At 41.7% G+C, this 15,432-nt stretch overlaps 1 protein-coding gene across 1 annotated transcript in view; it reads left to right on the top strand.

Moving 5' to 3' along the window:
- The window catches only part of PUS7 (pseudouridine synthase 7), a 50,950-nt gene extending 36,039 nt beyond the window's left edge, over positions 1–14,911 (top strand). The window contains 9 exon segments of the mRNA XM_065412822.1: positions 4,705–4,833; positions 5,149–5,274; positions 5,612–5,673; positions 7,624–7,784; positions 8,701–8,827; positions 9,074–9,175; positions 9,271–9,400; positions 12,816–12,907; positions 13,921–14,911. Coding sequence (XP_065268894.1) covers positions 4,705–4,833; positions 5,149–5,274; positions 5,612–5,673; positions 7,624–7,784; positions 8,701–8,827; positions 9,074–9,175; positions 9,271–9,400; positions 12,816–12,907; positions 13,921–14,057 — 1,066 coding nt within the window. The 3' untranslated portion in view covers positions 14,058–14,911.
- Positions 14,912–15,432: the final 521 nt, after the last annotated feature.

The following is a 15,432-nucleotide window of genomic DNA, read 5'->3' on the forward strand; positions in this document are numbered from 1 at the left end:
TCCAGCAATTACTCACACCCCCTGTAGTTCCTGTCGTTTGTTCTAATTTCCTTCAAGTATCCTGGGGGGATGGAGAGGCTCCTTCTTTAGCCAGCTGAAGACAAAATGGAGGGGTCTCCCCCGGGTTTAAATAGACTCTCTCTTGTGGGTGGAGACCCCCCTTCTCCGTCCTATGCAAAGTCCAGCTCCAAGATCGAGTCCTGGAGTCACCTGGGCAAGTCTCATGCCCCTGCATGACTCAGTCTTTACAGGCCGAAGTCATTGTCCACATGGTATCTTGCCTGTCTCCAGGAAGACTTCTTATGTGGATTGGAGCATTCCAAGATGCATTGTTCCCCAAGTGTTTCCTGATCAGGTACTTAACCTGGTGAATTCCTTCCTAAAGAAGCTGACCAAATGCCTCACAAAGCTTACTTAGAAATCAAGCAAGCATACAGCCCATATTCTTAACCTCAAGTAGAAAATGATATATATGTACAAATAGGATGAATAGATATAGTAGACCATAACCTTTGCAGAGATATGTTACATGGCACAGGCAGCACAAAACATATGCCAGTTATATCATACATATATTTATAAACACCCCCCATAAAGCCTTATGGGGTACACTGTCACAATAACACCCTGAAAAAACGAGACCCCAATTCTGCCGTATCCCAAGCTTCTGGAAGAAATCTATGATGGTGCTCGTTTACAAGAAAGGTGAGTGAGACGAGCCCTGCAACTGGAGACCCATCTCTCTCTATTCCACCATGTACAAACTGTATGCCAGCTGCCTCGTGGCTAGGATCACAGACTGGTCTGTGAATGGAGGAGCCATCAGCTCCATCTAGAAAGGCTTCATGTTGTGCGAAGGTTGTTACGAACACAACTTTGTCCTTCAGACTCTCATCCACACAGCCAGGAGGGCACGGAAGCAATGTGCCATAGTGTGGCTCGACCTGGCTAATGCTTTTGGAGTGATGCCTCACCAGCACATTTTTGCCATGCTGCAAGAGTTCGGGATGCCTGAAAACTTTCTCCAACTGATCTGGGAACTTTCTGAAGGCTGCACCACCACCACCCGCTCCATGGAAGGAGCGACGCCTGAAATTCCTATCTGTAGTGTCGTGAAGTAAGGTTGTCCCCTCAGCCCCATCGTTTTCAACTTAGCCATGCAGCTGCTCATTCGAGCCATCTCCAGCAGTTTAGCCGGTTTCGACCTGTATGGCAACAGCTGAATATCCTGGCCTACGCAGACAATCTGGTCCTGATCACAGACAACCTGGAGTGTCAACAAATGCTCAACATCACCAGCCAGGCTGCCAACTGGATGGGACTCCGCTTCAATGCTAGGAAGTGTGCAACCCTGCATATCGATGAAAGTAGAAGGGACTCGGTCCAGATGATGCCTTTTCAGATCGAGGATGAACCTATGATCTTCCTCGAGGATGGGCAAGCATACCAACATCTCGGCATGCCCACGGGTTTCCACATCCAGCAGACACCTGAGGATACCATTGCGGAGATCCTATGAGATGTGGCCAGGATCAACTCCTCCCTACTGGCACCATGGCAGAAGATCAACGCCTTGAACACCTTCCTGATCCCCTGTATCTCATTCGTCCTGAGGGAATCTGCTGTGGTGAAGGTACCTCTGAACAAGGCAGACAGCATCACCAGGCAGCTAGTGAAGAAGTGGATGTTTCTTCCCCAGAGAGCCAGCAATGAACTGGTGTACATCTCGCACAGGCAGGGCAACACATCACCGGACATTGGCAATACTGGGAGAGTTGAGCTGGAGTGCCAATGAGAAGCGCAGTCAGGAAAGTATCTGAAATACTTTCCTCATGGATTGTATTTTTTAAATGGACAACCTACCCTAAATTCTCAATTACTGAGGGACAATCTTCACTCATTGCTATATTTGCTTTCCACAACCAACTCTCTGTATAACTTGTCATGAGTAATGTACCGGACTACTTGGATGCTAATATCTAAACTGTATTGTTAAATGTATTTATCTAAATTTGGGTTATTGCTGATTATGCACTATATGTATCTTATGACTTTTAAAACAAAATTTGTATCTGTGGATAATCTAAGCACTATACCCAGATGTACAGACACTCCTTTCTTAACCTGTGTACTATATAATTTTTTAACATTAGCTTTAATAAAATTTTTAATTCCCCCACCCCCACTCCTAACCAACATAGGTATGCCAGCAAAACTCTGTAGTGTAGACCTGGCCAAAGATGCACTCACATTTGTCTGCACTTAAAGCTTGGAGGTTCCTTTTGTTGCAGAGCATCTGCACAAAAGGAGGGTGGGTGCCCTGCCCCGGGTTGCCGTTCCAGGGTATGTGCAGTTTTGGGCAAGGGATTTCTCAGGTGTAAAACTTGGGAGGAAAAGGGGCACATAGTTTGTTGAGCAGTCATACTGGAATGGAAGCTTTGAGAGAGACAGAGGCACTAGACCAGGCGTGGGCAAACTTTTTGGCCCAAGGGCCACATCTGGGTATGGAAATTTTATGGCGGGCCATGAATGCTCACAAAATTGGGGGTTGAGGTGCGAGAGGGGTGAGGGCTCCGGCTGGGGGTGTGGGCTCTGGGATGGGGCCAGAAATGAGGAGTTCAGGGTATGGGAGGGAGCTCTGGGCTGGGGCAGAGGGTTGGGGTGCAGCGTGGGGGCTGCGGGCTCGGGGGGGGGGCTGGGGATGAAGGGTTTGGGGTGCAGGAGGATGCTCCGGGCTGGGACTGAGGGGTTTGGAGGGCTGGAGGGGGATTAGGGCTGGGGTAGGGGGTTGGGGTGCAGGAGGGGGTCAGGGGTGCAGGCTCCGAGTGGCACTTATCTTAAGCAGCTCCTGGAAGCAGCAGCATGTCCCCCCTCTGGCTCCTACGCGGAGGTGTGGCCAGACAGCTCTGCGTGCTGCCCTGTCCACAGGCGTCGTCCCTGCAGCTCCCATTGGCCGCAGTTCCCGGCCAATGGAAGCTGCGGGAATGGCACTTGGGGGGGGGGGGCAGCGTGTGTAGCTCCCTGGCTGCTGCTGCGCATAGGAGCCGGAGGCGGGACATGCCGCTGCTTCTGGGAGCTGCGTGGAACCATGGCAAACAAGCCCCGGACCCTGCTCCTCGGCGGGAGGTCGAGGGCCGCATTAAAACGTCTGAAGGGCCAGATGCGGTCCCTGGGCTGTAGTTTGACCACCCCTGCACTAGACAGTTGCTTCTGTAGCAGGGCAGAAGTGCTGGATTTTAAAAAGCAGAGTACAGAAATATGATTAATTGATGTCTTCCTTCTAGGATTCTTTGTTTTTTTGCTTCTGCCTTGTAACCACAAATTATTCACTTCTCCAGTTAGACTGAACATTTCTCAATACCAGTTAAATTTCTTGTAAAGAGACAAGTAAAAGGTGGGATTGACATCCGGGGGTGGGGGATGTGCTTAGCTTGCTGCTCAAGTAAAGGCATATACAATGCCTGTAACCATTAGTGGGATCGGCATGCTTGATTCTCAGTTCAGTACACTGAAATCTCTAAGGATTCCTAGATCCACCCACTCCGTCATGCTTTCTGTAAGTGTTTGAAAACAGTTTTGTCCCATCTGTACTAGCAGCTTAATCATTTTCAAACACAGGTTCAGGGGGATAGCATTTTTATTCACAGCATTTTTCCGCAGTGGTCAGATCCCTTGTGACCTAAACCTGAGTTCTGCCTTAGAAGGTGTAAAACTTTGTCCTATAGTGCTTATGTGCTCTGTTCACAAAGCATTCTGTAGCATCTATAAGGGTTTGTCTTCACTGCAGAGCTAAGTTGGGTGTCGTCCCGACCCCCACTTCCATCCACACACACAGCTCCCTCATTCAAGTTTAGTGTTGTTTTCAGTCCCCGACTACCTGGCTTGCTGTGGGTCAGCGGTTCCCAAACTGGATAATGACCCCAGATGGAGTCTTGGCAATCCCTAGTGTGCGGAGGATGCCATTTTTCTCCGCATAGCATGACCTTGCATGTTACAGTGCGTGTGAGGTCACGATGCATGGAGGGACGCCATTTTGCTCTATAAAATGGCATCCTTTGCACAGTATGACCTTGCATGCACCATACGTATGAGGTCATGCAGTGCAGAGGACAAAATGATGTCCTCCATGCTAGGGTGCTTGAAGGAAATAATTAATCAAAATGGGGTCATGCTCGCAAAAATTTTGGGAACTCCAGCTGTAGCCTAAAGCCTGAGTTGTGCTTTCAAGCTGATAACAAGCTGACTTTGCTGTGAGGATTTAGGCTAAATCATTCATGCTGATAATACCTTCCCACATTTCCCCTGCCCCCTTGTGTACTTAGAAGAACAGACAAGTTCTCCCACAATTCCATGGGAAAGGGAAGGGCATGAATGAGCATGGGGCAACCATAACTTTGTATTAACATTTTTTGCCAATCAATCTTCCAACATAGGACCCAGGAAACTTGTTGTTGATATAGCTTTGTCAGTAATGGATTAGTTTTCTTGTGAGGATGGGGCTTGAGAATAATGTGCCCTATCCTTTTAGATGATTCATTTAGAATATTTTTGGAGCCAATACACAAAAAGCAGAGAAACTAAGGGAATTATACTCCTGTTTCTTATAATGGTGTTTTAGCTTGAAACCCTGGCATCTCCATAAATACTTATCCATGAGCTTTTCTGAGAGTAGCTTGGTCACTTTTTTTTCCCCTTTCTTTTTAGAATCACTGCACAAAGACTTGCTCATTTGAACAAATGTTTGATGAACTTTAAGTTGGGAAATTTTAGTTACAAGAACCATCCGCTGAAATTGGGAGAACTGCAAGGGAACCATTTCACAGTTGTTCTCAGGTAAAATGCTGCTATATGCCAGGACTTTGCCATTGATGGCCTTAATCAAGTCAGAGTTTTTCAGCTATAAAGTAGGGAGAATACCAGGGGATCTGAGACTACTTTTCTACTACTCTAAAACTTTTCTCAATCAAGGTGTGGGGGAGGGAACTTGCTGGATTTAGAAATGCAGTATACAATGTATGTTGACTTTTAACACTGATAATGACTGCTTTCAGGAGCACAGGAGTACAAGTTCGAACTGATCTGATGGCTGTAATTTGAGATGGTTTTACTGTTGAGTGGATTTTTAAAAATAATTTTGTATGTTGTTAGAAATATAACAGGAACTGATGATCAAGTACAGCAAGCAATGCACTCTCTCAGGGAAATTGGATTTATTAATTATTATGGAATGCAAAGATTTGGAACCACGGCTGTTCCTACATATCAAGTTGGAAGGTATGGGTTTTTTTAATAATTGATGATTTTATTGTGTATACTAAAGAATCTTATTTTGAAATTTGTATCTTAGGATGTTACATCTGCATATGGTTTTTTTTTATTTTTTTTATTTTTTTCTCTCTGTAAAGTTTCAGTCATGATATTGTGTGTCAAATTTAACATTAGCATCAGGAACAGAATCTATGTAAGCAGCAGTAGCAGTTATCTTGCGCGATATTGGCTGTAGATGAAATGTAAAATTTACAGAATATTTTGGTTTTCAGAGAACTTAAATATATCCCTAAAACCTGTTCCTGTTTTAATAATAGCTAATAAATTTTCTGTTTCATTTTAGAGCTATTCTACAAAACAACTGGAATGAAGTAATGGATTTAATATTAAAACCACGGCCTGGAGGTAGGTTCTAAGAAACACTTTACACATAATTGAACAGAACCGTATTTATGGAGAGAAAGTTGAACTTTTAAAAATTGAAGTACATATGGATATTCACATTTTTGCATACGGTAAACTTTGTCAGCACTGGAACTGTCCTTTCTGTTTAAAATCTTTCAGCAAGCTCTTAACAACAAACCATTGTTCATGGCCTGGATCACCCCCTCCTGTAGTAAAAAAGCAACTGGAAGGGGACTTGTTGTCTGAGTATCTTGGTGGGGATTTCTTTGTAGAGATTCCCTGAACATCTTGTTGTGAGTTGTGCAGGATTACCTTTCCCATGGAAAAACTACCCCACAACCTGAACCTCTGCATCAGCTCTGCCTTTAGCAGTCTCCCATCTGCCACTCCCTGGCAGCACAACTCCGCTTGGGCTGAAAAGAGCTGCAAAAAAGTTAACCCAGCCTGGGGTGGCTATATCTTGACTTTAGTAAAGCTTTTGATACTGTCTCGCATGACCTTCTCATAAACAAACTAGGGAAATGCAACCTAGATGGAGCTACTATAAGGTGGGTGCATAATTGGTTGGAAAATCGTTCCCAGAGAGTAGTTATCAGTGGTTCACAGTCATGCTGGAAGGGAGGTTTAGGTTGGATATTAGGAAAAACTTCCTAACTGTCAGGGTGGTTAAGCACTGGAATAAATTGCCTAGGGAGGTTGTGGAATCTCCATCATTGGAGATTTTTAAGAGCAGGTTAGACAAACTCCTGTCAGGGATGGTCTAGATAATACTTAGTCCTGCCATGAGTGCAGGGGACCGGACTAGATGACCTCTCGAGTCCTATGATTCTGTGCTCAAAAGGGCATCTTCTATTTTAGCCACAGAATGCATATTAGAAGGTATCAAGTATCAGGGGGTAGCCGTGTTAGTCTGTATCTACAAAAACAACAAGGAGTCTGGTGGCACCTTAAAGACTAGCAGATTTATTTGGGCATAAGCTTTTGTGGGTAAAAACCTCACTTCTTCATCTTTTTGCATCTGAAGAAGTGAGTTTTTTACCCACAAAAGATTATGCCCAAATAAATCTGTTAGTCTTTAAGGTGCCACCAGACTCCTTGTTGTTTTATTAGAAGGTAGTAAACATTAGGTTTTATAGGTGGATTTATGTACCAACAACCCTATTGAACAGGAATATATTTTAAATGTACTTTAACCCTTTATATTTACATGTTTGTACGTTTGCTTTAAATTAGCCATGTCATGAGTCCTGTACTCCTACTACATTTTAAAGACAGGTTAACAAATGAGTCGGCTGTTCCAGTAGAGCAGTGTTTTTCAACCACTGTTCCGCGGCACACTAGTGTGCCGCGAGATGTTGCCTGGTGTGCCGTGGGAAAAAAATATTTTCCACTACATATCTGTGTGAGATGAGCTTTTCAAGCATGATTGCTATAAAAACTAAATACAGAGAGAGACTGAGAGCTGTTGACGAAGAGCTACGTGTGTGTCTTTCTTCGATTCCAGCCAGAATATCAGCTTTGTGTTCAGCCAAACAGGCCCAGGTTGCGCACTGAATAAAGTATTTTATAATTTTTCATATTTCTGTTTACTTACTATTTCATAATAAAGTAATTATAAAATACTTTCTTTGTGTTTATTTGATTCCTATTCAAGAGAATTACTTTATATATAGTCAATATAGGCACAGAGTTAAATTTTTTAACATTTTCTAATGGTGGTGTGCCTCGTGATTTTTTTCATGAAACAAGTGTGCCTTTGCCCAAAAAAAGGTTGAAAAACACTGCAGTAGAGAATCTAGAAGACTTTGGCTCTTTTTATTTTTTTTAAATAACTTTCACTAAGACATAAGCACGCTAGTTGCACTGAGATTTTCAGCTACATTAATATTTTAAATCAACTTGAATTTTTTGTTTTGCAGTTAAAATGTTAATCTTAAATTATTGTTACAGCTGAGAAAGGATATTTAGTTAAATGCAGAGAAGAGTGGGCAAAGACTAAAGATCCAGCTGCAGCCCTCAAAAAACTGCCTGTAAAAAGGTGTGTGGAAGGACAACTTCTACGTGGACTTTCCAAGTATGGACTGAAGAATATAGTCTCTGCATTTGGCATAGTGAGTGTAAAAAGGTTGAGGTTTTTTGTCTGTGTGTGTGTTTTGTTTTTGTGGTGTTACACTACATTTTAAATGGACTATGTATAAACCTCTTAAATCCATCCATTCCTTTCCTCTGTGTTCCCTTGAAGTACTATCCACATTGTTTACTGAGGGGTCCAGACTCAAAATGATGTGTAATGAATAACTTGGGTGTTTCCTATTAATACGCATTGATGGAAGAACAGAATTCTAAATGTAGTTGCATGCTAATATGGAAGCTGTATGGTTATTAAACTCATCTGAATTATATAGGTATCTGTGACTTATGTGTAAGATTTAAGATCAGATTTTCTTTGTGCCTTTAGAGAATCAAATCAAATTAACAGTGAGGGTAATTAGCCATTGGAATAGGTTGACAAGGTATATGATAGAATTGCCATCACTTTGAAGTCTTGATTTTAAAAAAATAAAATTGGATCTTTTCCAAAAATAGTTTTATTTCAGCCTCGGATTACTGGGCTTGACACAGGAATTACTTAGTGAAGTTTCATGGTTTGTGTTATGCAGGATGTCAGACTGAATGGTCTTATCAGTTCCTTAAGACCTACACATCTATGAAAAATAATTAAGTACTGCTTTACAATGTTGAAAATGGGACTCGTGTCTACATCAACAAAACACTTGGCAAACTGTTACACAAAATGAAAATATGAGCTTTTTGTATTGAGTGGATAATGCATACTTTTTTTTTCTCTTTCTTTCCAAGTAAATTCCTCTCAAAATAAGACCAGGAGTGTAGCATACAAACCAAACACCTGCATGTTACTGTGTGACTGGAAAAATGACTTGTTTCAGTGTTTATCCATTAAGTGTGGCTGAGTGGTGAAAGTAACTAAAGATACCTATTATTCAGTTAAACATTTTTCACCTACAGATACCAAGGAATAATCGTTTGATGTATATTCATAGCTATCAGAGTTATATATGGAATAACATGGTGAGCAAGAGAATAGAAGAATATGGACTTAAAGCTGTATCGGGAGACCTTGTACTTAAAGGAGGTAAAATAAACTTCAAATTCTTGTCTCTTTGCATGATTTCTTTTTAAACTTTAAAGACTGTTACACCTTTCTTTAGGTAAATTGTGTCAGTAAATGAAGATACAACACAACATTTGCTTCATTCATCTATAGTCAGATACGTTTAAATCAAGAACTTTATTTTTAAATTCAGTTAACAGTAGATGCCTGTGACAGAAAAATGTCACATACCTATGTATTTTAAATAGAAAACTGTTTGAATTGTAGGGACAGCTGTTCATATTGAAGAAGCAGATGTTGATGATTATACTATCCATGATATAGTGATGCCATTACCTGGGTTTGATGTTATATATCCGAAGCATAAAAGTAAGTCTTTTTAATTTGCACGATCACTTAAAACTTAATCTGAACTAAGATTTTAAGTAGCTTTAATTTTTTTTAAATATTTCCTTTTCTTGTAGTTGGTGATGCCTACAAGGAAATGTTAGCTGCTGACAACCTTGATATCAGCAACATGAGACATAAAATTCGAGATTATTCATTATCTGGAGCATATAGAAAAATCATAATTCGACCCCAGAATGTCAGATGGTAAGTAATAGTATACAGCTAAATTCCCTGTAAGCTGTGCAGCAGCCTATTTAGTACCGCGCAGGCGCTCAGGGAACCCGCCCCGGGACCAGCTGGGAGAGGGGTGCCCCTCCCCCAGCCCCAAGCTAGCCCGGCCTGCGGTGGCTGGGGTGGCCCAGACCTGCTGCGGCCAGGGCACCCCAGCCTGGACTGGACAGGGCTGGGGGAGGGGCGCCTGTCCTGCAGCCCCAGCCCAGGTGCTGCTGAGGGGAGAGCGAGCTGGGGGGAGTCCTCTCTCTCTCTCTCCCCACAGGAGCACCCCCCTGCACCCCAAACACCACCTCAGAGCCCACACCCCCAGCCAGAGCCCTCACACCCCTGCACCCCAACTCTCTTCCTCAGCCCTAAGCCCCTTCTCCCTTGCCACACCCCAGAGCCCGCACCCGCAGCCAGGGCCCTCCCCCCCCCCCCCCCCCCCACCACCACCAACCCTCTACCCGAGCCCTGAGCCCCCTCCCACACTCCGAACCCGTTGGCCCCATGCTCACCACATGTATTTTGTTATGGGTACCAATATGAAGGTCATGTGTCACGCATCACCTCCATATGGGTGCACATAAAATTTATTCCGCAGATGGGTGGGAAAAATTACAGGGAACACTGGATACAGTGAAATGTATTTGGAAATAATAGGATGTCTCCAGAATAGATGCAGGAGGACTGGCGAGCTGGCGAGCATTGGTCTCATGTGTAGCTAGGCCATGAACAATACTAGTTTGTAGGCAGGAGCAGTAAATAAAGATCTTTGTACCACACACACTATGCACAGACCAGTAAGGCATAGACCCCACTGCTTCACTGGTCCCCTGGCTCTGATCTGCTGTGGAGCACTGTGTACTAACACTCGAGATACTGTGGATTCTTCTTTGAGTGATGGTCCCCATTGTATTCCACTGAGGGTTATGCGCATCCCCCTACACACAGCATAAATGCAGAGGTGAAAGTAAGCCGGTCCAGTCCAGCGTACCGGCAAGAGCCAGTACGCTGTGCCGGACTGGACCGGCTTCCGTGGCGGTGATTTAAAGGGCCCGGTGCTCTGTCCGCAGCGGTGGGAGCTCCGGGCCCTTTAAATCCCCGCCCGAGCCCAGGTGCCGGAGCTCCAGCGGGGATTTAAAGGCCCTGGAGCTCCCAGCCACAGCCAGAGCCCCAGGGCCTTTAAATCTTGAGAGGCCACGCCCCCGCTCAGGACTCCGGCCGTACTGGTAAGTCCTTTAAGTTACTTTCACCCCTGCATAAATGTGACACTTCCCACTGTACTTCGAGCCTAGGATGCCCACAGGAAGGTAGACGAGCAGGATTTGGTCCTGATACATTTTAGCAAGCGACTCTTTTTGTATCTTCAGTCAAGCAATTAAAATAAAATACAATGTTCTGAATATGAGAAAAGTAAAATTATTGACCAGGAATGTGACTATTTTAGACTTGCCCAAGATAATCTGTAGACAGTAAATCATGTAGATTAATATTTGCAACCAAAAAAACCTGGTGTGTGTGTGTGTGTGTGTGGGGGGGGGTGCTATTTTGTTTTTTAATCTGAGCAATTTATTTTGAGGAAAAGTTAGTCTCAACCTCTTTCTTAGATTGGCATATGAACAAAAAGTATATGAAAGGTTCAGTTGTTTACACATTATTATGAATTATGGTTTATCTGTTAAATCCCTATTATTGTAGCATGTACAGACCAGAACCAGGATCAGTGCCCTCTTATGCTAGGTCCTATACCAAACAGGCAGACATGATCTCTGAAGAGCTTCTGGTCTAAGAGGATGAGAACTATAAGCAGGGTTTGGGATGGGGGGCAATTAAAAGATTGCTCTTCAGTGTAGCCATTATACACGACTTCCTATGATGTGCTGGAGAGGAAAAATAGAGTATGTACTTAAACCAGCCATGAAGAAGTTCAGATACTTCTGATGGTTGTAGAACTCTATTTTTCTTTTAGTTGGCATAGTTCTTTCCATCCACTAATAACCATGTTTATTGTGTAATTAGAAATCTTGACAAAACCTACAAAGAAAAAACGTGTGATGTGGAGAGAAACTTCACCAACTAGCATATGTGTTCGCATTAAATCTTTTGTCTGTGTCCATCAGTGGTAGGTTTTATTCACAAAAACCAACTTGTGTTTTATCAGAATATCAGCCTCTCTCATGTGGTATCTCTCTTTAATCTAGATATAAAAAACTTGTAATTGTTGAGTATGACATTCCGGGGTCCAATCTAGACCAGTGAGGGATTGTCACCTTAGCCCTGCAACCTGGGGTGCCTCACAGTGCTTTGCTGCTGTAGCTCCCAACCTGGGCCCCTTACAAACAGCCAAACAGCATGCAGGTCACAGTCTGAGTCTCTCTGTATAGCTGCAGCCTGCCAGCACACTCCAGTCTCTCACTAGTTACCACCAGCCTTGGTTACCACTCACAGGGTGACCCCAACACACTCCCAGTCCCCAATTCCCCCCCCCCCCAAATTGGTGTCCTGCACTGTCCAGCCCTCTCCTAGACAGTTTTAGGTCCGTTGCCCCTCTAAGGGGATCAAGATCAAACTCCAATATTAAATGGAGTTACCCACACAATTTAGTTGAAATACAACACTGGATTCGTTTTGATTTAAAGAATACAAAATTTATTTAACTACAAAGAGAAAGTTTTAAGCGAGTACAAATCTAAGGCATTAGAGTCAGAAATGGTTACAAGAGAAATAAGCATATAATGTTTTCTAGTAACTACAACATAACAAACTAGACTTGGTTCAAGGTGAAATCCCTTACCACATGTTCCCAGTAACATTGCTGACCAAATTCTCAGGCCAGGATCTGCTCCCAGTGTCAAAAGGCTGTTTCTTTTGTCATCTTAGGTGAAAGTGGGAGTGATACCTTGGGCTGTTTTTTTCCCCATCACTTTTATAGTCTAGTTCCCCTCTGAAATGCATTGTCTTGAGGGTTACTCCTAGATAAAGTTCATTCATGCTGTGAGGACAAAGACAAGGAGTCTCATGGTGAAAGAGGTTCCATGCTATTGTTTGCTAAAATGCAGATCAGTTTGTTGCTCTCCCACTTTACAAAGTATAGCCACTTGACAGGTGATTGCCCATCAACTTTGATGACACCTGGTTTGAGGTGTCAGCTTGTCTTTTGTCTTTGAGAAACTGGTTCATTCTGACTTGTCTGGTAAACATATTTCAGACCTAATTTCAATTTGTTTATAACTTTACATATAATGTTGCTATGCACATTTCATCATGATATTATTGACTAGTGAGTTATTAGTTTTCAAATGATACCTCATAATATTTTGTACAAAGATTATTACAATAGTGTACAGGGGTGCATTCGGTCACACTGAGTATTTTAAAAAATGTCATCCTGTGTTTCATAAAGGGAGGTGGTTGCATATGATGATCCTAGAATTCCATTATTTAATACGGATTTGGATAAGCTGGAAGGAAAACCACCACCTATTCTTGCTACAGGTAAGAGTAACAACTTTTCTGCAGGTGTTTATACACTGTAAACAATAAAGTTTGACCTAACTACTGCTTTGAAGTTGTAACTGCTACACATCACACATATTGAATGTAAAAATAAATAAAAAGGTTACATTTGACAAAACATCAAGCTAAAATGTTCAAAAGGATGTGCTTAAAATTAGGTTCCTATATAAGTAACCTGATTTTTCAAAAGTGCAAGCTTTTGCTCAGCAGATCATATTGACTACATTATACTCTGTGTCTAGCTGTCTACAGAATCAAATGAGCATATTTAAGTGCTTCATTGAAGAGGGACAGACATAGGCCATAATTCAGCAAAGCACTTGACCATGTGCTTGACTTCAAGCATGTGAATATTCACCTTCAACTTAATTGGGACTACTTATGTGTTTAACTGAAGTTCAGTGGGAGACTGATGTTTTAAGTGCATGCTTTAGTGTTTTGCTTAACTGGGGCTAAAATTACAACTGAGAAAATGTTTAAAATAGGATTGATGACATGTTAGCAGAACAGCATCAGAAATATTATTTGTTAAAACTGGTATTAGTAAGTGTAATATTTGTTTCTAGGAGAATTAGTATAGCTTAAAAATTTAAGAACTTTTAACATGTCAGGATTGTGTGATGGAAACTTTTGAATAAAGTACACAGCCAACTATAACATATAGGCCTTACTACTTTACAATCCAGGGTTGTAGGAGGAGAGGAAGGCAGTCTTGAAATACCGAATTTTTGTGTGACTAAAAGGTTTTTTTTTTTTTATAAATAAAATTTGCTACATAAATAGTGACACTTTACTTTTCTCATTGTGGGCAAACTCCATGTCTCACATCTGCCACATATGTGGAAGTTGTAGCATGAATTGACATTTCACATTTCCATGGTTGATCAATTAATTTTTGATTTCTTTAATTGTGTGAGCCCTTCAGCCCAATTTAAATAATGCCCAGAGGAGGTATACTATATGTGCCAATTAATCTTTTCTTTATGTAATAGAAGGTAAATTCAAGGCCTTGAAGATGGAATTCTCTCTTCCTCCATCCACTTACGCTACCATGGCAATTAGAGAAGTGCTAAAAATGGACACAAGCATAAAAAAACAGACACAACTGAATACTATATGGCTACGCTGAACAAATGCTCTAAAGTCATGTAAAGATTTTAAGATGTAAAAGTGTTTTCATATTTACTTGTTCTGTGCAAACCCTAGTTTTGATTTTGAAGATTTGTAGTAAAAGATTTGTATTTTTTTAAGTTGTTTTTATTAGCTTCAATGATTATATGCAAAATGGTGTTAGTAAAAATAATAAAAATATTTGATTGGGGTTTTTTAAATGACCTTAGTAAATAAGGTGGAAAACCACATCTTAAGAAAAAATGGGCTTAGGACAGCAATTCCAGATCTTCAGTAATTGTCTTTCCAGAAGTACAGTGAGTATTCAACGTGCTTTCATGAATTCAGCACAGGATAAAATTTCTTGCAAGTGTGCTAACATTACAGATCAGGAATGCTAATTAGAGTAAGTTAGGCGATTAATATTTATATTAAAGGAGTACATTTATGTCGCCTTAGAAGGCCAATAGCTTTTGCACTGATGTGGTAGAGGATTCTGTTGGCAGAATTTTTCATGCCTTTTATGTGATATAAACATGTACATCTGTTTTTATTAGTTGAACTGTACATTTTATTATGAAAATGTTTATGTGCATTTTTCCCATCTTTACTATTACCTGTACCAAAGAACAGGTAATGAAAACAAGTTAACCAAAAAGCCCAGATGAGAGCTTGTATCAACAACTAACTCCTTTGCACCAGCATATTTAGTGTGTCCATTGCTGGCAATGTATGCGCAAGGCAAATCTGTATCATGGCATGAAAGGATTAAAAAGCCATTCGAAAACAATTGACAGCAGTTAGGTTGCATTTGGACTTTATAATTTCTAAAACCAAACAAATAAGAAACCTGTTTGTGCTGCTTGTGTTAATAAATTATGTTAAATATGAGACACTTTGCACTGTCATTTTTATAAAAAATTGAATAGGGTTTTGCATACCAACAATATGAAAATGTCAGTATCTCACTTTTAGAAAATTAGGCAGTGTTGCCACCCACATATCCCGAGCGAACCTGCTTCAATACAGAAATAAAAACCCCTCTGATCACAAACCTCTAGTTATCACCTACCACCTGCCGCTGGAATCCATATGGGGTATCATTAAAGAAATATTTCCTGAACCCCCTCTTCTGGCCTTCAAATAACCCCCTAACCTCTCCAAGTTCATCATCAGAAACAAGCTCCCCACAAATCAGGATACACCAACTCAAAAGCACTAGACCGTAACAGAGCAACAGATTCAAACCCTGCAGACATATCTCCACTGCTACAATGGTCAACATCCTCCACAACACACCTTTCAAGATCTATGGGTCCTACATATGCCTGTCACAACATGGGGTGTACCTCATCCTTTGCACTAAATGCCCTAATAGAACTATGTAGGTCTCA

This window comes from Emys orbicularis, chromosome 1, assembly GCF_028017835.1.
Source record: "Emys orbicularis isolate rEmyOrb1 chromosome 1, rEmyOrb1.hap1, whole genome shotgun sequence".
In the NCBI taxonomy this organism is placed as follows: domain Eukaryota; kingdom Metazoa; phylum Chordata; order Testudines; family Emydidae; genus Emys; species Emys orbicularis.